General features: G+C 36.2%; 1 protein-coding gene across 1 annotated transcript; it reads right to left on the bottom strand.

Moving 5' to 3' along the window:
• Positions 1-1,452: 1,452 nt before the first annotated feature.
• LOC100378524 (uncharacterized) lies at positions 1,453-12,966 on the bottom strand. The gene is made up of 3 exons (XM_002735902.4): positions 12,547-12,966; positions 4,133-4,371; positions 1,453-2,260 (listed from the first exon to the last, which is right to left on the bottom strand). The coding sequence occupies exons 1-3, from the start codon at positions 12,647-12,649 to the stop codon at positions 2,117-2,119; spliced, it is 486 nt and encodes a 161-aa protein (XP_002735948.1). The 5' UTR covers positions 12,650-12,966; the 3' UTR covers positions 1,453-2,116.
• Between the last annotated feature and the right edge of the window lie 8,605 nt (positions 12,967-21,571).

The raw sequence follows: 21,571 nt of genomic DNA, 5'->3' as shown, positions 1-21,571 counted from the left end.
AAACAGTCGGCTGGGGCGAACGTGTTAACCACTTTACCATGTCTAGGTGGTGGTATATTATATTATTGAACTGTGGGTTGTGTGTAATTCCTAGTAGCAAGTATAACACTGCATTATTCCACCACGATAGATTAAACAGAGTCACGTTGCAACGGACACTCGTAAAATAAATTAGGCCCTGGGGAGACACCTAGTTTTATTTGAACCCCTTCTAACCGTCGTTTTAATCACGTTTGGATTATTGTCTTGAAAAAAAATCCTCCGCCGAGCTCATTGTTCACAATACTAGTTCACATTCGTGCAGCGACGTTCCAATCCAGTGTCTACGCCGCGATCGAGTGTCGACACAGGCAGACAGTCGCCGATTGACAGGCGCCGACTGTGTTGTTCTAAAAAAAATGTAATATACCTGTCTTGCTCATCAATTGTAATTCGCTCTTACTCTGTGACCAGGAATAAAGACCTCAATGGTAAATGTGTGTATGTGGAGTTCTTTGTAAATATTCTCAGCGCATCTAAGGCATTCCCTTCATCTTTATAAATATTCAGAATCATAGAGGTTTCCATTGGTTTATTGAATCACTATGTTACGTTTTCAAAAAACGTCACACTGTGAACGAAGTCACGAATTGTGTGAAACAGAATGGTGAGAACAATTTTATGAGTATATCCAGCAGACACGAAAATAAATAATACATGTGAGCAGACATTTTAGACATTTATCAAATTAATGTTCAATAAATGGGTTAAGCAACTTCGGGAAAAAAATGATATATTTGGCATCTTGTTTAATAGCGTTCAGGCATCGTGTCACTCCACCGATAATAAGTGAGGGTACTGTTGTCAGGAAATTCACTCGTTATTCATTGCAGAAACTAAATATTTACTTTGAATTGATGTGCATATCATCACGATAATAGGAACACTTGTTTGTCAATGCATGACGCTATGCAGCTGTATACGTTGATTTCGAGATTTACCAGGCATGATAACAAGTGCGTGACACGGTTTAAACCTACGATAGATTATTGAATGATATCATATTCTATAGCATTGTGGCGCAATTCGGTTGTTTTGCGGCGATCTGCGTGTCAATCATTCTATAGGCCACATTCCACGAGTACCCGGATAAACACCATGTGATTGCATTAACACTGTGAATGTTAAACCGTAAAACACACAACTGCAATCTTTTAACGAAAAATAAAAGTTACTGGCAAAATTGTTGAGCATACCACTCCTAAAAACCTGTGTGATACTTTGGTAGAATATATGTCTTACATCGTACAGCATCTATCGATTGTTCGAACGTACCGTCTACTGCTAAGGCGACTGCTATTATACACCCTTCTCTCGGATCAAGTATTCCATACACATATTACTTCGTTCCATAATAGTAGTTTGTGGACGGAATTTTCGGGGAGGGTACAGATTGACACACGATATAGTGGATCCATTAAATTAAGTAGTTTAATATATCTCTTTATACATTAAATTGAAAGCTTCTGTAATGCACTTATTCGATGAGAGGTGGTCCATGATGAGAAGTCTCAACATAATTGTATACAGCTGTTAGCAAAGCGACACATTCAAGCAGGCCAAGGCGAAGGCGAGACATTTAAATCAACACATTTCCATGCATCGAACAAGCAACAATAGATTATGCGACTCGCTATGAGTCTGGAAGATGTCGCTGCAAAACCTGGCAGCTTTCGCGGAAATTGTTCACGAACCGAAGAGAAAACTATTCTGAAAACACTACCTTTACAAGAATATTACTTCACTTAAGACGAAGACGTTCCATTGGACTGTCATTCTTTTAACACCGGTAGGTTGCAATTACACCGGTCACTACATGATGTCGCATGCAATATTTGCCCTGTATGTACATATATGTGTGTGTGCGTGTTTGTTTGTTTGGTAAATACATATCTCCAGTTCACACTTATGTATATAAATAAGTAAAATAACCCACTCCTTGAGAGAGAAAGAATATCCAAAACTCGCAAGAGAAAAATGTTTTCGGGTTTCTTCCGACAATATAAGGTACATACATTGTAATATAGGCAGACTGGTCTAAAGAGAGGAAGATTCGAAGAGTAGAATAAATTTGTCATCAAAATGGCCACCATGACTTGGCCTTGTCTCTGTGCTTCTTTTCAAGAGCCTTGGTTGTTCTGGAAAAAACAGACGCCCTGTCTGCCATGACTTCTGTCTGGTCTACTGTTCGACCCAGTTTTTCACCTCGTTCCCGCTGAGCCTAACGAGAGATAAAAATACTAGTGTGAGTGTGTAGTTCGGTGATCGTCAGTGTAGGCCAGTGTATGATTTGCCACCCACCCACATTGAATGTGTTGTCAGCGCCCTCGGCTCGTCAGCGGCGGAGAGCGCATGCACGTAGAGTGTTTCGGGGTTGATGTTACGAACGCCATGGCGCGGTATATCCCGGGAAGAAATCGAATTCTCATCTGGAAGGTAAAAATAGTGTAGTACAAATAAAAATTGCGCCGTTTAGAAACGTTTTCGTCAATTTCACTTCAATGAATGAATGAATGAATGAATGAATGAATGAATGAATGAATGATATTTTTTCCGGGCTGAAATATTTGTTATATACACATAAACAGCAATACCCCATCTCCCTCTCTGTCAGTGTTCGACACCCTAATAAAATAACACCAACCTTGTTTGCCCACCACACTGTATTTCTATTTGAAGTGTTCATTGAGCATACTAGTATAATGAACAACCACGAGCGCGTGGTTAGCAATGCTGGCATAATTAATTATTTTCTTTTACTTATGTGACCAGGGTCATCATAGACATCATCCTAAAAAGCAGAGTCACTGATAGTGTACCGAATGTCTCAACTCTGTTCCATCGGACCAATTTACCCAACAACCATACGTAAATTATTTTACTAAGTGGGCAGGGTGTTCAACGAACTCGTTAAGCATCGCTGTCATTGTGTTTAAAATGTAGCTTAAAGCGGGAGGGTCGTCACCTGAGCACGCATGGGAATTGAGTCTCAAGCGACGATAACAATACACGCTAAATCGCAAAGGCTCATGGGTAGACGCCTGTTTGTAAACAATAACACGCTACGGCCATCTGATGCATGCGCAGGTGACGACTCCCCCGCTTTAAGCATATCGAATTGTCAGACGCAAAAATTCAATACAAATCATTAAATCAATAGTAAGTAACCTACATCTAGATATATAACTGTATTAAATCCACTATATAATTAATAGGTGGAATTCCAATCTAAAACACTATGTGCAAATGAGATTGTCGTGAGCGTCCCATATACAGTGATTACAACATGCAGGTGAAAACAATACTAGTATATAATAAAAGTATACACATATAATGAAATCGACACCTGCTCAAGCTATGAACAACTTGTGACATTGGCAGAGCACTATTTTCTTGACCAGAAACAGGTTCGCAGGGAATCCTTGACTCAGCAATTTATGCACCTAAACAAGTGTATTGTTTGCAAATACTGAAGACTTGCTTTAGTTTTACTTAAAAAGTTGTCGCAATGCGCTGATATAACTTGATTGCCTAGCAACGTATACAACACATGTAAATACATTACAGTAAATACATATGTATAAATAATGTATGGACACGCGTTGAGTGACGACCAACGCCCTCTCAAATAAGTAAAAGTTTATTGGGGGGTAAAGGTACAAATTGCATACCTGGATGAAATACTTGACCACAATGAGTCATTTGTGACCCTGTAACGTTATTTTAATCCAAATAATGTAGTAAACCTCTAATAAGGTACGTTTTGTGGTCTCACAGAGTCTTAATTTCGCTCATTCACATATATATAGAGGTCTGGATTTCTTTTTTGTCTTACAAAAACAAATAATTAATTGTCAATTGAGCGCGATCACGCTAAAGAGGCCAAATTGACAATTAATTATATTTTTGTGAAATATAATATTATCATATATCTGTCACCGTAACGTCATAAGTTACAGCGTGTTGTACTTTTGCGGCGTATTTTCATCCTAACATATTAGGAAATACGAAGGAAGGTCGCATACTCCGTTGTACTGTCTTCGTGCATACTTTTTTGGTATCCCCGGTAACCGGGTTCGATCATTACAATTACCTGTCGTAGTCTTTCCAGATCTTTTAACAGACTTCCTGAACTTGAACTTTTTGCACCCATTGATGGGGGAGGATTTCTTGGAGCGGATTGTTCTTTATTGGTACCGGCGGAATATAGCCGACTTCTGCTGCCATGGTGTTCCGGATGCGTTCCATAATGGGGCGTTCTGTAAGTGTACGTTGGCGATGAGGGCGCTGACGATGTGATGTAAGGCGGTGAGTGAGAAGGACTTGATTCACCTGTCAAAGAAGTGGACGCGTTAGTTTTTATGAATGTTTTTTGCATAATTATTTCCACAAAACAGACTGTGGGTTATTAAATTAATCATCAGTTTCGAAAAAACGGATTTTAAAACTATTCAATACCTTATGAGTGATACTATAGGCAATGTTTACACTGTCATCACGCACGAATTTGAGACATAATAAAAAGTCCTTATCATAGTCATAGAAACCAATTATAACAAAAGTTTCAAAACAGAACAAAATCGTTTGGAACCATAACTAAGGCCGCTATTATTGTAATTCTTGGTATTTTTGCATGAGTATGACCACTCTGAGTTGCGAAAGTAGAATACATAAAATAGTTTGCTGAGTGACCTTATGTGATGTAAGGCGGTGAGTGAGAAGGACTTGATTCACCTGTCAAAGAAGTGGACGCGTTAGTTTTTATGAATGTTTTTTGCATAATTATTTCCACAAAACAGACTGTGGGTTATTAAATTAATCATCAGTTTCGAAAAACCGGATTTTAAAACTATTCAATACCTTATGAGTGATACTATAGGCAATGTTTACACTGTCATCACGCACGAATTTGAGACATAATAAAAAGTCCTTATCATAGTCATAGAAACCAATTATAACAAAAGTTTCAAAACAGAACAAAATCGTTTGGAACCATAACTAAGGCCGCTATTATTGTAATTCTTGGTATTTTTGCATGAGTATGACCACTCTGAGTTGCGAAAGTAGAATACATAAAATAGTTTGCTGAGTGACAAAATAAAAAAAGAGTAAATACAAATGGGAGGATACCGAACTTGTTTCCATGCAAACAAAACATGACTTTCAATTTCTCGGTATCGTTAAATTCTACTTTAACTTTAACGGCCATTTTAATTTTAATATTGGCATGGTGCATACACCCATTCAGAATATCAAAGAGCAGTTTAACAAAGTCTCAGGAAAACATACAGGGGTTTTGAAATGAACAACATAAATCTCGTTTAGAGCGGGGATTCATATAATGAAGGGCATTTGTACAAGCAATTACGGTGATTCACTCATTCACTCACCCAGTCAGTCAGTCAGTCAGTCAGTCAGTCAGTTGCGATCGAGTAGTATTCAAAATACTGAGTTCGTGAAGTGTTTCATGCATGCGGTGACAAACAATATATATTCTCGTTTATATCCGCTTCTCCGCATACTCGTATTTTCATGCAAATAATACTTGATAGGTGAATAGCTAGTGGAATACATCTCTTTTGTAATCAGCGCCCTCTAGCGACGAAGAATTCTATGACGTAAATGGGTGACACGTAGGCCGTTCAAAGCCTCGATATCGTTTCGATCCGTAGTCGTACTCAAGATGACGAACAGAAGCAGAAGCGCTCCGTCACTAGGGGGCGCGGGTTACATGTAAGGTATATTATGCGCGCGTATAATATACAGCATTTAAAAGCAGCTTAATATACCACAATTAAACGTGACATCACTAAATAAATACAAAATATGGCGGTATTAATGATGCTACAACCGCAAGTTTATGCCATAGGTGTATGCCAGGATAGCTGATATATAACAATACAGGTTCAGTAAGTCCCACATATATTTACGTGAGTTTCGTTTAATCTCAGACAGAGGTATAACGAAACCGATTTCGAGGAAAAGTACAAAGACATGTAAGCTTAATCTCTAAATTCGTTAAAATCCAGATCTTTACCTGATTAAAAACATAGCAAATGGGTCGGAATTTCACGTTACCATGGCGATAAGGCCCTTCTAGGCTGAGACTAAGTGCCTTTTTGTTGTAATCTGATTAAATATAACATAGGAAACAGTGGCACGTGATTCTCAAAGTTGATTGATTAGATACCGACTTAAAGTCCATTATCGGATGATCGACAAACTTGAAATGTGGCTTCATCGTTGATTTACCCATATTCACTTGTCCACGAAGCACACAGTTCCAGACATTGAGACAATCGTCCTAGGGGTCTCTAACCATCTTAGGATGGATTTGAATTGATATATACATACCGGTAATAAATATATATCATCAGAGCATAACTACTGAACCATATATTTCCTGACATGATTTATCGCAACCCAATTAATTTGGAATATTATAACGGACTGCTTTGATAACGATAGACATTTCCCTACATTATTGGTTATTTCATTTTTTGCAAGCAGAACAGTTAACATTGCAAAATATAATTAAGAAACGTACCGCGGAAGGACATAATTGAGATGTTCAGTGGAGTTTCACGTGGGTGGGTTCAAAGTGGACGCACGGGAGTTTTCATGAAAGAACACGAAGGAAACTATTATTTGAAGAAACGATAAATTGCATTCCCAACTCTTAGTGACTTATCGTCTCAAAATAAATGTGTAATGACAATGCACAGTAGAAGTATTTCCACCCAAGCCCGACTTGGCCGATACATTTAAACATCAACTTGGAATTCTTCTGATACAGCTCACAGATACGATATTAATGGATGTGTTTTAGGATTTTTAACTATTAGACAATAATAGATATTTGTTTTGTTACTAAGTAGTATTACATCGCGTTTGTAGCCTTCATTCTTTCTCGTCTGTTTTTGTTAATGGGTTTTTTTGTAGATTTTTGTTGGTAGTTTTTCAATTTAAAATTAGTAAAGTTAAACAAGAACACGTTCTAACACCCATGTATTAGCATAGGACAAACTACTGAAAGTGGGTTCCTTTCCCTTCTATTTTTTTCTTCAAAATACTATTCCCGACACATTATCCCGAGTTTCTAAACAAAAATGGGAAATACATACTAAACAAATTTGAACAAATCATGTTTTACTTTTTTCCGACAGAGTCCCTTGTATTAACTTCGCTATCTGCGTAAAGTAATAAAACGTTTAAGCTTAAAACTGTGACCCTTGGCACTGTTGTTTCCGCATAGGACCTTGCATTGTAAAAATGGAGCTACGTCACAGAACGTTCTACGTTGCTAAGACGCGCACCACTATTCGGGGGGGCGGACATCCGGGCATTTTCACCGACTGGCAACAGAAAACGGTACTTTGGGATGGTTGTTGAGACTACCCTGAATAGTGTAACAAGATTGGCCCTACGTGGATAACATATATAAATTTGGTTGTTCAGGATTACTTCAAAGTTGAGTTTATGTTGTTTTAACAACTAGCCCAAGGAACATTTTTTCTGAGAGTTTTCGGCCATTGTTTTCGCTGGTTGTGGTTGCCAGACGGTGCAAATGCCCGGATGTTCGCCACGAGAATAGCAATAAGCAATCTATTCCAAAGTATCGGCAATCTCAAAAGTTTTTAATGAAACTCTATTGATCAACCTCAAATTAGATGCACGATACCTGTATATTATTTACTGTATTTGATGCGCACGCGCATTACGAAGCAATCGGCGTATAATCGGCGTCATCGTGACGCATAATTACTTCAGTGAAATTGCACATCAAAACCTCTCCTAAATCATGTCCACTACTAACCAGAATCAGCAGCATCGAATATTAGTATTATTCAGGCCTGAAAACATACACGACATTACACACCATACACAACATTTCACAAGGTTTTCAAACATTTCACAAGGTTCCCCAACATTTCACAAGGTTTCCGACATTACACAACATTTCACAAGGTTTCCCAACATTTCACAAGGTTTTCCAACATTTCACAAGGTGTTCCGACATTACACAACATTTCACAAGGTTTCCCAACATTTCACAAGGTTTTCCAACATTTCACAAGGTGTTCCGACATTACACATTTCACAAGGTTTCCAACATTACGCAACATTTCACAAGGTTTCCCAACATTTCACAAGGTTTCCGACATTACACAACATTTCACAAGGTTTCCCAACATTTCACAAGGTTTTCCAACATTTCACAAGGTTTCCGACATTACACAAGGTTTCCGACATTACACAACATACACAACATTTCACAAGGTGTTCCGACATTACACAACATTTCACAGGGTTTCCAACATTACAAACATTTCACAACATTATATATTATACGACATTTCACAAAATTTCTAATATTATACGACAAACATAGCACCACACAACATTTAACAGCATAACACAGCGCACATCATTAACAGTAATTAAGGCATACCATGCACAACATACAAAACATTACATAACAAACACAACATTAATGTTGCACATAACCATGCAGCATTTTACAACATTGCACATCAATATACAACATAACATGTTGATACACAACATTACATAGTATAACACAACATTGCGCAGCATTGCACAACATTACACAATATTAAACAACATTTCACGCAACATTACATAACATACTCTATATAACGTTACATAGCATATAAAACTAATGTTGATTCAAGCCTAACGCGAAAACCGCAGTTTTGACAAATTACCCCGATAACTGCCACGCATGCTCAGCTGGTTTAAGGGTAGATCATAAATACGATAAGCTATTCTCTCGGCATAGAGTTCAAATTACAGACACGACTGGACATTACTTTTGCTCAATATAAACGTGTACTATACACTGAATGTAGGTAAAGCGGGTATGTTAGAAATTATTTATGTACTCGAGCGGTAGTTACCACACTGTACGAGTTCGTGCCCTGACGTAGGCTGACAGAATGGAGAGAGGCTAATGCAACCGTTTTGTTGGATTTGAATGAGACTGATTTCAGATGAAAACGATTGGTTTTATAAACCTATAAATCATGTTTATAAGTATTAACATGCCTTACTTGACTTCGGTGTAATAATTTGAATAAAAACTGATGATCGATATTGATAAATTTTCATAAATACGTTCATAAGCAGTACAAAAGATAAAAAAAACTTGTTTTGATAGACATGGTCAAAAAGTGGCCATCTTGCACCTGGCCTTCTTATATATGCAGACTTTATAGTTGAATTTTAGCCGTTTATTTGAAGTAGAATTTGCTCAAAAGTAAAGTATATTTAAATCAAGCTAATTAATATGCATAAACCTGTGAAACACATTATTGCAATATTTACATATTATTTTTTTATACTTGTAAGGAATTGATAAAAAAGATAACTAGCATGAAATGTGTCAATTTAGTAACAATGGATAACTCGCCCATTGTTATTTTTTTCAATTCGAGCAATACATCATATCGTGTTGGGAGAAATTGTATTAGATCCTAAATGTCACACATCCGGGTACTTTCCGGAGTATTGTCTCGTAATAGTATTAATTGCGTACATTACACTTCAATCGTTGCTTAAATTACTACCGATTGCATTTTTTTAAATATAATCGAGACGTTTTCATCTATAGAGAAACTCCCATACAATACCAGGATGTATGACCTTTCTGGGGTCATGCATAAGTTAATTTACATATGGTCTATTTGCTAATCACGCGTGATGATACGCATGGATTTCTACAAAAACTAATAATGAAGTTACCACACATAGACGCACAACAAAGACTCAAAGCACGACATAATCTCGTGTTTTGAAGCCAGAGACAGGGATTCTAGTTATAAAAATGTATATCCTCATTTAAAAAAAACGTAATATGCAACTGTGAATTTACGAACTAATACCATATAGACCGTTGCACTGCTTGTTTGTTTTTGTTTTTTTGTTTTTTTTGTGGGGGTGGCACTGAAGAATTGTTATTACAGGGAGTTGGAACAACTGCAGTCAAGTTAGTTGTAAACAGTGAGAACTCGACATTCATCTCCGGGACTTGGTGTGAATCAGCCATCTCTGATACCAACAATACGTTGCGATAAGGTTCTAGAATTCTACATCCGGTATAAACCAAATCCGAGGTGTTCAAGAACACTGGGGGGGGGGGGGGAGTATAATGTAATTTACAGTACACAGTATAGTGTGTTGTCTAGAGAAACGCACCGGGCATGTTTTCAACCCAATGTAATGTTTTAATGTCACATAAAATTTCGCGATCGAGGAACGCCGGATGCAGATGATGTTAGTTTCGTAAAATAAATCGTACAAACGGTTCCTGACCTTTCATTATCTGCAATACCGTATTTGTGTCCATCTGACGCATATTAGCATATGAAGAGACTGTCGATCGCTTATCATTTCAAATAATGGATACCTCGACGCCGACATTGCTAAACTATATAAAAGTACTACATAACAGCTCAGTATGCAGAGTTTACCGTTAATGCCGTGAATATTGATAAGACTGTAAGTCCCACACGCATAGATATATATTTTATTTAGACGATTCCAATAAAATTATCCGACAAAGAACATTTACCATACATATTTATGTCTATGTCACTACTGTGCTTCATAAAATAAATGTCGGTTGAATGTTTAAATAGCATTAAATGTTTCGGCACCCTTAATCGAAATTATTTACTTGGAACCAATGAGGGTAGGCATATTCTTTTATCTCAACTTGGAGAAGCGTCGATTTTAATTTCAATCAAAATGTTCCTTCCAATTGCTGTTTTACAGAATCCCCTCAACGAAGGAAAGCAAAAATATTTTATGTCAGGGTGACCTTATTTAGTATGTGTATAATGTCGCTTTTATTGTTAATCGAAGATTTGACCTTTGGCCGTTGTTTACATGGTATGCATAATTACCTCATATTATTTACATATTTCCTACACATTCTTGTGTAGCAACAGGTCACCCCAAAACATATCACCGATATCGTAAATATTAGCATACATTTGTATATTTACGTTCTGTTAATTTACATATTGCCTACATGTGTAGCACGTAGCTATCGTTTATTCACTCAAAATTTGCATAAATTTGCATAATTACGTCCTGTTAATTTATGTAATTCGTACATATTTCTGTTTAGCAACACGTCAAAAGAACACTACACAAATACTATCGTTTCTTCACTCCACATTTGCATAAATTTGCATTATTAATTACGTCCTGTTAATTTATGTATTTTTGTACATATTTCTGTGTAGCAACACGTCATAATGACGCTACACAAATATCATTTCTTCACCCCCAATTTGAATAACTTTGCATAATTACGTTATATTTTTTACCGATTGCGTACACATACGTGTAGCAAAAGTTACTACAATTGAAATTTGCATAAATTTGAATATTCACGTCCTGCTAATTTATCGTTTATGTAAAAACTTTACGTAGCAACACGTCGCCACAACAAACGATATCGCCGATATAGCTCCTTCAATTGAATTTGTTCAAAATTTGCATAATTACGTCTCACTAATTTACATATTTCCTACACCTGTAGCAACACGTCACAGTAAATTACTAGACCAATGAAATCTCAGCGAGAGTATAGCAAAAAAATAATAATGTAAATTTGAAATTCAAAATACGCTTGCTCGAGATCAAGCGATAAAAAATAACATATCAGTGATTACTGTAACTTGTCAATTTCAGGAATAGAGCGTGAAATAATACAACAACGTTCTACACAGTGTCAACCATTGGAGCAAGTTGACCTTTAATTAAAATAAGCTACGAATTAGATTTACAGTACTACACTAAAACGGGCAGGACAATATTCATTAAACCGCGAACTGAGACGTGATAATCCATCTAATGCCGACTCGTGAACAATGGGGCACAACACAGGTAGTGTGAGTGCAATTCTCTGGGCGAATTTCAATATTAAATATTGTACGTTTTACAAAATGCATGCAACAAGACGCCTCTGTCTCGGCGGATCTGAAACTTCGTATGAAGAAGGAATTGCCATCAAGTTAAGTAGATGGATTTTGATTAATGATAAGTCAGACCAAATTACCAATATCTGATTGACACTGATTATTAATCTGTACTTGTAGCGTGTTTCGATTAATGCGCCCGTAAAATCCGACCTAGATAAAATTACACTGGATGGATTGTTGAAATGCAGTTTAAAGAACCTCGAAATGAAAAACCGAGATCCGCCTCCTTTCCCAGTAGTGTGAACAATTGTAAAAACAACATCATTCGATATATGTCAAGGTTGCTTCGTGTGGAGCTTAAACATGAACATTCGGTACATCTTTCACTCACAGCGAGAGATATGTCGACCCAAATCTGGTTAATACCGCTCCTCTCGACGTGCGATGAATCGAAAAATATTTGTTAATAAGTAGTACATCTACATATCGTCGACACCTGACATCTACGCTGATGTTATATTAATTATAATAACGAATGAATGGACGTGCTTACCGGATTCGCTAGATGACGCGTATTCCGTTCGTGGCACCATATCTACTCCATATTTTAGGCGAAGCTTTCGCTCCTTTAGCTCTTTAGAATACGATTTGTGCATGCCGTTCTGTTTAAGTACAGGCCGTGCCTCCTATTTCACTGAAAACTGCTGGTGTGCGCCGACGATCTTTGGATTTAAAACCAACAAGCTGCGTCAACACTGTACCATCTTATAGTACATATACACACAACGGAATCCTAATCGTGTAGGTGAACTATAACCCTTTCCCTGCACCTGACCTAACCCTGACAAATCGATGGCATCATTTCAAAATCTTTGTAGATGCGTGAAGTCTGTGCGAACTGGTGAAGACATGGAAACCTCTCGTATCAGGCAGGTGATTTTGGAAGTCAGAGCGCTGCCGTTCGGGTGTCACGTGACCATGACGCTTTGACCTCAATTATTCGTTGCAGTGCATAGAATTTACACAGCGCCCGACATAGCGACAACTATGATTGCCAACACAGTTTGATTTATTATATGAAATAAACAATATGCGCGCTTCGTTTCATTTTCTACGTAGGAATATTCCGCGCAAATCAAAACGTACATTCTTCCAATCAAATAACTCCAGACTCGGAGTTAATGGAAAATACACTATTTTCGCTGAAGGGATGAATCAGTTTAAATAGACTTCATAGAAAACACCAAAAATGTTTTTCCAGCCATAATTAATTCCAGCTAAAATAAAGCAGTACAACGAAACGCGCTGCATTGTGGGAAATGTGCCGAGTAATTGAACTATCAAATCCTGTTTGTTTACATTTCAATTTTACAATTTGATTTGAACTAATTTGATTTAAATCACTTGAATATAATTTTATGTTGATTAAAAAACGTACCCCGCATACCGGTATACCGTGAATAAAGTTACAGCTTTAAAACTGTGCAAATAAATGTCACCTGTAAACACTGACATATGGAGCTTCCGTGTGACGCAATCAGATATGGTACATTATGACATAACAGAAACTTGTGCACTAGAACAGTTGCCGTTAACATTAAAATGAACCGTGTTTTATATTAAATTGATGTTTGAATAAATTCAAAGTACTGCAATTGATTGAAATCGAGGGCAACCACCTCTCGTCACACAAGGCCTTCGACACGCTCAATCGACACACTGAATCCAGTTTATCTCCGAGCTTTAAATATTGAAGCAGGAATAAATCGATTCTGTTAGAAGTCACAAATATATCACATTATTGCCTAAGGGGTGGACCATTAGAAACTCTGGAGGGTAGATTTTATAGAGAAAAAAATGAAAACAAAAATTTAATGAATGTGTTTACAATGTGGGCATATAATAGAGGACAAATATTTACTGCAAAACAATATCCTGATTAAATCTACTAATTCAAAACAGATTTCTCACTGTTTAATGATAGACCCATGTATGTCTAAATTCCTGATATTAAATAAATTATAATGTACAACAAATAAATAAATAGTTATGATTACGGTTTTTAAAATAAGGATAATGTCATTCTGTATGCGCGGCATGTGAGTACAGACGTGGAAATGTCTTGTAGGCCTATATGCTTGATTAGTAACTGTATGTAGCTAGATAGGATTATTCAAATACGACACACTCCACTGATGTTATCATGTGACCACGTCGGCGTGACAGATTACCCGGATGTTACTAGTCCATGATAATAATAATAATACACGCTCCCCTCGTGTCGGATACCGGATCAACCCCCGGTTGAATACTAAGAACCATGACATCGTGCGTTTTCTCATTAAATATGCGCATATTTATTTATGTATGGCTTGCGTTTATCGATGGTCCCTGGTTCTCGTTCGATCGTCATGTGACCACTGTGTGAGTAAAATTTGAAGGGTAAAACGCACCTGATATTATTTATACTTGACAAAAATGTGAACTATTCTTCTTAAATGGGAGGACGGTTTTCCCGTCTTGAAATACCATCATTGGGTGAAAACAGTGCCCCGGTGGGTGGATGTATGAGAGAGTGAATTACATTTTAAAAGCCGTGTCTTAAGAAACAGCAATTTACTATAGTGGTGTCAAATTACATGGACAAAATTAATGTGTTCATTCAGCCGTTCCTTAATCTAATTTCTTGATTGATTACTCGGTATATATATATATATATATATATATATATATATATATATATATATATATATATAAAGGAAGGTAGTCGATTATTCCAGGTGAGAGTGCTCGATACTAAACGATGAGTTTGTAGAGCAGATTTACATACGTGGACAGAGAAAATAAGACACGACTACATGAGTAAAGTTCCTACATGAGTAAAGTTCCTCATGTAGTCGTGTCTTATTTTCTCTGTCCACGTATGTATATATATACATACGTATATATATATATACATTGTATATTTATATCAAATAATCAAATGATAAATTCTGTCTCAATTATGAAGAATATGAATCTCTTTATTGTCAGATATTGGTCATCTCAATGTTTTTGAAATACAGTACTTTTTGAATTTAATTTATTCTATATGATAATAAATAGAATGTGTAATGTTTAATAGCTTGTAATAAAGTCCCTGGATGTATCATAGATCAAAGCATCATACTAGTATTCTTTGTTTTTCGGGTCGAGATGTGTGGGCAAGAAAACTCGTTTTGCTGTCAACGTCAGCTTGTTTGGTTGTGAAAGAGAGAATCGAGGACGTGTGTTCTAAATTTGTCAGGAAAAGCGATATATTTGTGCGACATGTTTACAGAATAGCTTAGAATATCGTTTTGTCATCACCTTTACAACAAGTGACATCATGAACTTGAATCGACCCTTGGAGGCATCCTTTTATGAAGCTGCACTTGTTGATATCCTGGGTGATTCCGTGAGTGTCAGTGTCGCATACGACTTGTTTACCACTTCCGTGTGACTGAGAATGTTCTAGAACCGTACTGTGTCTGGGTGATATATAGAAGATAATATTTGGTAATCGTAGTCCTAAATAACTATTAAAAATAGCTAGACGTTTCGAGCAATGGCTCTTTATCGATATGTCTGGGTGGAATTTTTAGAAACTGGTTGAATAGGTAATAGGACACTGTGGAAGGCAATAGAAGGTAATGGAACATTCTAGAAATTTGTAGTAAATTCTAGACTCATTATGTATGCTAATGTAATGGTCTATTTATATACAGTGTGGGTATATATAGGGGAGTTGTTCAGCACTGAGATCAGATCGAAGATCTCGTTAAATTGTATTGGAGTTTAAGTATCTAGTTATTGGAGTAGTGGAGATTTCCCACGTTATTGTACTTGATGGTTGCAGAGTATAATAATACCAGTACCAGTTGAAACCTCATCTGTTGGCTCCGTGTTCGTATTTTATCATCGCCGCCAGGGAAGTCTTTTTGTTACTGTTGCCATTTTGGTATTTGAACAATCACACCTGTACTATACCAATTACGGTAATATTACGTTGTGTGTGACAGTCAGTCAGTGTCAGTATATGGGTTTCCTGTCATGGATTTTGTGTGGACTGCGCTCATATATCCGCAGTATTTTTATCATTGTAAGTGAAGCAAATCATCGTTTACATTTGGGAAAAAACACAACTCGTCATTACGGTGCACATCAATATGAAATCAGACAATATACACAAATTGCACTATTGTCATCATTTATTTATTTATTTATTTATTTATTTATTTATTTATTTATTTATTTATTTATTTATTTATTTATTTATTTATTTATTTATTTATTTATTTATTTATTTATTTATTTATTTATTTATTTATTTATTTATTTATTTATTTATTTATATTTTTATTTTATTTTATTTTTTATTTTTTTATTTTTTTATTTATTTATTATAAAATACAGGTGCACGATTCACAAGAAATAACTCTACTGTTCATCATTGTCATGAATAACGTTACCCAATTCAGACGAATCTCAAAAAATAATAATTGCCAAGGAAGACTGGAGTCACGGCTCCCATCTCGCCTCTTTCATTGACATGCGGGATATCGATTTTGCTCAATTTGTTACGTTTACCCCGGATATGTTCTTGCGGACAATAGCCTACATTATTGCTTGAGCTGTTTGTAAAGTAGGGCGTATTCATTATTCGACAAGTTGGCAAGGATCCGCGCAACAAAATCGACCTGTAATCACAATATTTGTTTTCAAAATATCATAATGTTGTCGTGTACACATATACATGTTGAAATATAGAATAATAAGTCTTATAATTTGTGAAATTGAAGATTTTGAAACTTTTTGAACTTTTGAAACGTAACAATTATCAATTAGACACGAATTGTTAATTCTCTGTTTCAAGAGAAGAGCGCCACCACATGACCTAACATCAAATCTTGTCACTCGAAGATCATGAAATTTTCAAAAACCTACTATCACGGGGGTAATTCTTCTCTCTCTGGGGTTCTCCACACTTGCCAGGGGGGAATCTCGTCTCTATATCTCGTCCCCTTGAGGTATGGGATCGGGAACGTCACTTATACTTTACAGTCAAATAAGGCACACACAACGAAATACGTTTCAGCTCTCGTCTTAGTCGGTCAATCGAGCACTCTATAAGACACAGCGCCCTGGGGAAAAATCCCCAAGACTATCGCAAGGCTGACCCAAGACTCTTTTAGACTGCATCAACACTCGTCCCAAGGCTTTCCAGGACTTCTCTCGACTGCGTCTATCGTGCTGTGCTCCCCAAGACCAACTCAAACTCTCTTTATTCATTTTCAAAACTCTAACCAATTACAAAACAGTAAAAAGACTCTAGGGCGTAACCTTCAATCATAAAGCCAATCACACTAAGTACTGAATACGTCATATCTTTTGATTAATCGTTCACTACATTAATAACTATGAATATAAACTGTCAGAATGAGTAGTCTAAATAGCGGCGGTTATCTGGTAATTAGTTCCAAATCACTGAGCCAAGTTCCGTCCAAAACTTCAAATAGGCCTGAACGATGACAGACATAACACAGCAATTCAGCTAATAATCAGCTAATTAAGTCGGTTAACAGATACGCAAAAACAAATTCATGACACTACTGTGAAAAACAAAACAAAGCTACATATTTATCTACTAGTAAACTAAAGAACAGTTAATTGTTAGTCACTAAGCATCTTTAGTGTCTTCCTTATATAAAGGTAATATTTAAGTATAATTATATTACGTTGAGTTGACTACAGTTTAATACAGAGACGAATATTTATGATCCATGAAAGGAATAGCACGTGAACCAAATGGCCAAAAAATGTATATATATATATATATATATATATATATATATATATATATATATATATATATATATATATATATATATATATATATATATATATATATATATATATATGCCATCGTTGAAAGCGCCATGTTGTATACATCGTGGCGTGAACATTCATGCGGTACACATGAATCATAATAGATATTCGGTCTGTGCAATGGTTGCTGGCAGCTCGCGAGTATGGTCGGGGTGACCATATATACACGAGACATTATACAATTGTTTGGCGACTCAATTTTCAGTCACTTTTGAAGGGATTTTAAATTTGGTGAATCATCGAGTAAATTCTTACTCGGAATATCCGTTCAATCATATTGATTTCTCAAATTTCGCGATCATTCAGAATTGGCCCTCGATTAATCAAATGTAGTTATATTATACTACTGTCTATTACGTACCTTCCATAATACACGATTGTCTTACTCGCAAAGAACAAGACATATGTTTAGAAAAGTACACATCGACCCCGCCGTTAATTTGTTCCAATCCCTACACATACCAGCAATAAATATATTTGTCATATTTTTCTGTGTTTTTCCTATTTTTTATTCAATACATCGTTATAATTTAATAGCACAATTTCTCCCTGAGTTGGCACGGAGAAAAATGAACGCAAAACCAAACAATTTTAAAATTCAATTTAATGAAGCAAGCGAACCATGTTTTACACCATTCTAGACAAATTTCATCAGTATTTTGTATCCACATACTTCATCAAATCCACCATCTTGGTTCATATCAATTCATCGCTAGTCGTATTATAATCATAACAGTGATAGTGACAACACGATTTGGTAGCAAACTATTATTTATGATGAACTGGATTGACTTCCTTTATGATGCGGCACGTTCATAATAGTAAGTTTTGAATATCAGTTTTAAAGTGCCTGTGAAATTCCCACCCACACGTTCCCCATTTTAGACCTGTGTCCTACTGAAATGGCCAGTTATTGATTTGTTTGTATCCAAGTAAATTTGAAATTTTTCTTGTGCTGTAGCCACGGCCACCTATCCTGTATATTATAATTAAAGACAAAAAATAACAGAAGTTGAGCTCTCCCTACTAAATAATTATTGTGTTTTCATGGTTGGCATGTTTTTTAAAGCAGGGATTTTAGATTGTTGACAATTCCCAAGTAGATCCTGAAACTTAAATCACATATAAACAATGCAACTCGAAATTTAAGACAAACATGTTTGTGAAACATATTTATCTCTGATTGCGATGTTATGCAACCTTCGAGTTGGGTCGGATCGGAAATTTCATATCCACGAGGAACATAACAATATGTATGTTTTAGTTTCCCACGATATAATGTTCTTATAGAAAAACGTATCTTTGTTATGCGAACCGAAAATCCTGGTGTATATTACAACTCGTCATATTTGTATTGTTATGTATGCTTTCAAGCGCAGAAAATCACTGAATTTATTACGAAAACATGTATAGAGCACGATTTTCATTTTATCTGTGTTTGTCCTAAATATTAACTCGAGGTATTATTTGACCTATCCGTCTAATAAAAAACGAACATCTCTTTCTGTTCTAGTACCAATCCTTGTATTTTGGATAGAAAAGTCAAGTACACTTTGTATCAAGCTAAATTGTGTTTTCTTATCTTTATATTTGTATTGTAAATGTTCCCCTCTGGTCCGATGGCCCGCAAAGAATGATGAATATCGTATATGTTTTAGTAAGAGCGTTTACACCTATGCCTGACGTCGTGTCCAGGAAACACGCAATAGTCTGCGTTGTATTGGAAATATAACATGATGTATTCAGTATACATCTACATGTTTCTTCTCCGAATCTCTTTCATACGGGGCTGAAAAAACAACAGAGGTCTTATTCGAATCAGATTTGTTACACAGTTCAAGTTCAATTCGCACGGTTTCCGGCGCCGAAGCCGACCGACAACCCACCCGTGGCCGTTCCTACGATCGTTAGGCGACGGCCAAATAAATGAACCTTGGCTGGCGAAGATGGATTTGTTAGTGAACATCAATCAGATTCAGTTCAGAGGCGGCGGCACGCGAGTTATTATTATTGTTAGGTGATGACGCCTCCCAACATTTTCCCGGGGGCACCCCCGGTGCTGCCGCCACTGCAGCGGTCGGCCTGGTCAATGCTGTCCCTGTTGTCAATATCGGTAGACAGCGACCCCCTCAGTGTATATCCTGACAAATACCAGCAACGTTGTTGGTATGTGCTTGTAACGGAATATCGAGTCGAAATGTGTGAACTGCGAACTCGTTGATGAGCATGCGTACAAAGTCACATATTCCTTTGGAATTGTGGATAAATATTGAAAAATATAGAATTCATACCAGTAACATCATACCATTTAAAAAAATGTAAATCATTAAATTATTATAAAAGAGCATATTATTTGAAATTCCTTAGTTTTCAATTTGGTTCGAAGCTCTTTTAATTTGTCTTCACATTTGGCAAAACTGTGCGGGACAATCGCCTGAATGTAGACATGATCACAAATTGTTGAGTAGTGGATGGGAAATAAGAATATAAATTTAAGCAAAGTCGGGCGCATTAAATTTTACAAACTCCTCAAGCTAAACTACTAGGAAACGAACAGTCTTTTAGCACGAGCATAATTGTGTAATTTATTCGTTTACAGAAAAAGTAATATTCTATATGTGAGCGTGTCACGTGTCACATAGATATAGACATAAAAGCACATTTTTAAACAGCTTGATCCGTGGTGATTTAAAAAAACATATACTAGTACTTCACTCGTGTAGCCATTTTGTAGCCAATCGGAAGATGAAAACAATTATGCAATAAGAAATGTTGTTTGTGAAGATCAGTTACATTGTAGATATATTTGTCTAAACCTACAGTACTCTCAAAATGAAATGTGTGGAAAGGTCAGAGGTCATGATATCTACTTTTAACATTGCTGACATTACGATGGAAACTATATTTCTAAAGATGCAATACATTTATTATTATATTAAAGCGGGGGAGTCGTCACCTACTTATACGTCATGTTGCTATAGCGTGCCAGTGTCATTGTTCACAAACAAGCGTCTACCCATGAGCCTTTGCGTTCTTAGCGTGTGTTGTTACTAGTTACAATTCCCACGCGTGCGCAGGTGACGACAAACCTGCTTTAATTTATATTATTTTAGCAAACATAAGATATTTTTAACACATTCTATGTGTTAGTTTGTTCCACATGTTTGCATATTGAGGTTTAATAGTAAACATCAAATCAATGCTTATACAAATGTTTAATAATAATTTATAGTGGACTAAGTCATACGATATGAAACAAAATAGCAGACTCACAAAACACAATTAATATTGACAAAAATAAAATTATAGATTATTCAAAAAAAAAAGATGCCACGATTCCGGCAAATGCTCAGAATCGTAGTTGTTCTGATATGTTACGTTGTATTTCGTTGGGAGATACTAGTAGTTTGAATTATTGTTATCTTGAAAACTTGATAATAATTATTATCATCAAACCCATAATTATTTCAATATCAATAAATTCCATTTTTTTTTTATTTTGTTGTTTTAGCATATCGGTCCACCCCGACAGAATTGACGGTGTGCCCCTAAGAATTGTGATGATTACTTTTATAGTCACTCTTGGCTAACAAGAACAAGTATTCGGTCCGATTTGCCAGTTAACATCAACGGTAAAGTGTGGTTGTTGCGTACAACCTAGAAAAATGTAT

The sequence above is a fragment of the Saccoglossus kowalevskii genome, chromosome 22 (assembly GCF_978046115.1).
Source record: "Saccoglossus kowalevskii chromosome 22, keSacKowa6.1, whole genome shotgun sequence".
Taxonomy (NCBI): domain Eukaryota; kingdom Metazoa; phylum Hemichordata; class Enteropneusta; family Harrimaniidae; genus Saccoglossus; species Saccoglossus kowalevskii.
The sequence above is the reverse complement of the archived record's forward strand: the minus strand, read 5'-3'. Positions and strand labels throughout refer to the sequence as shown.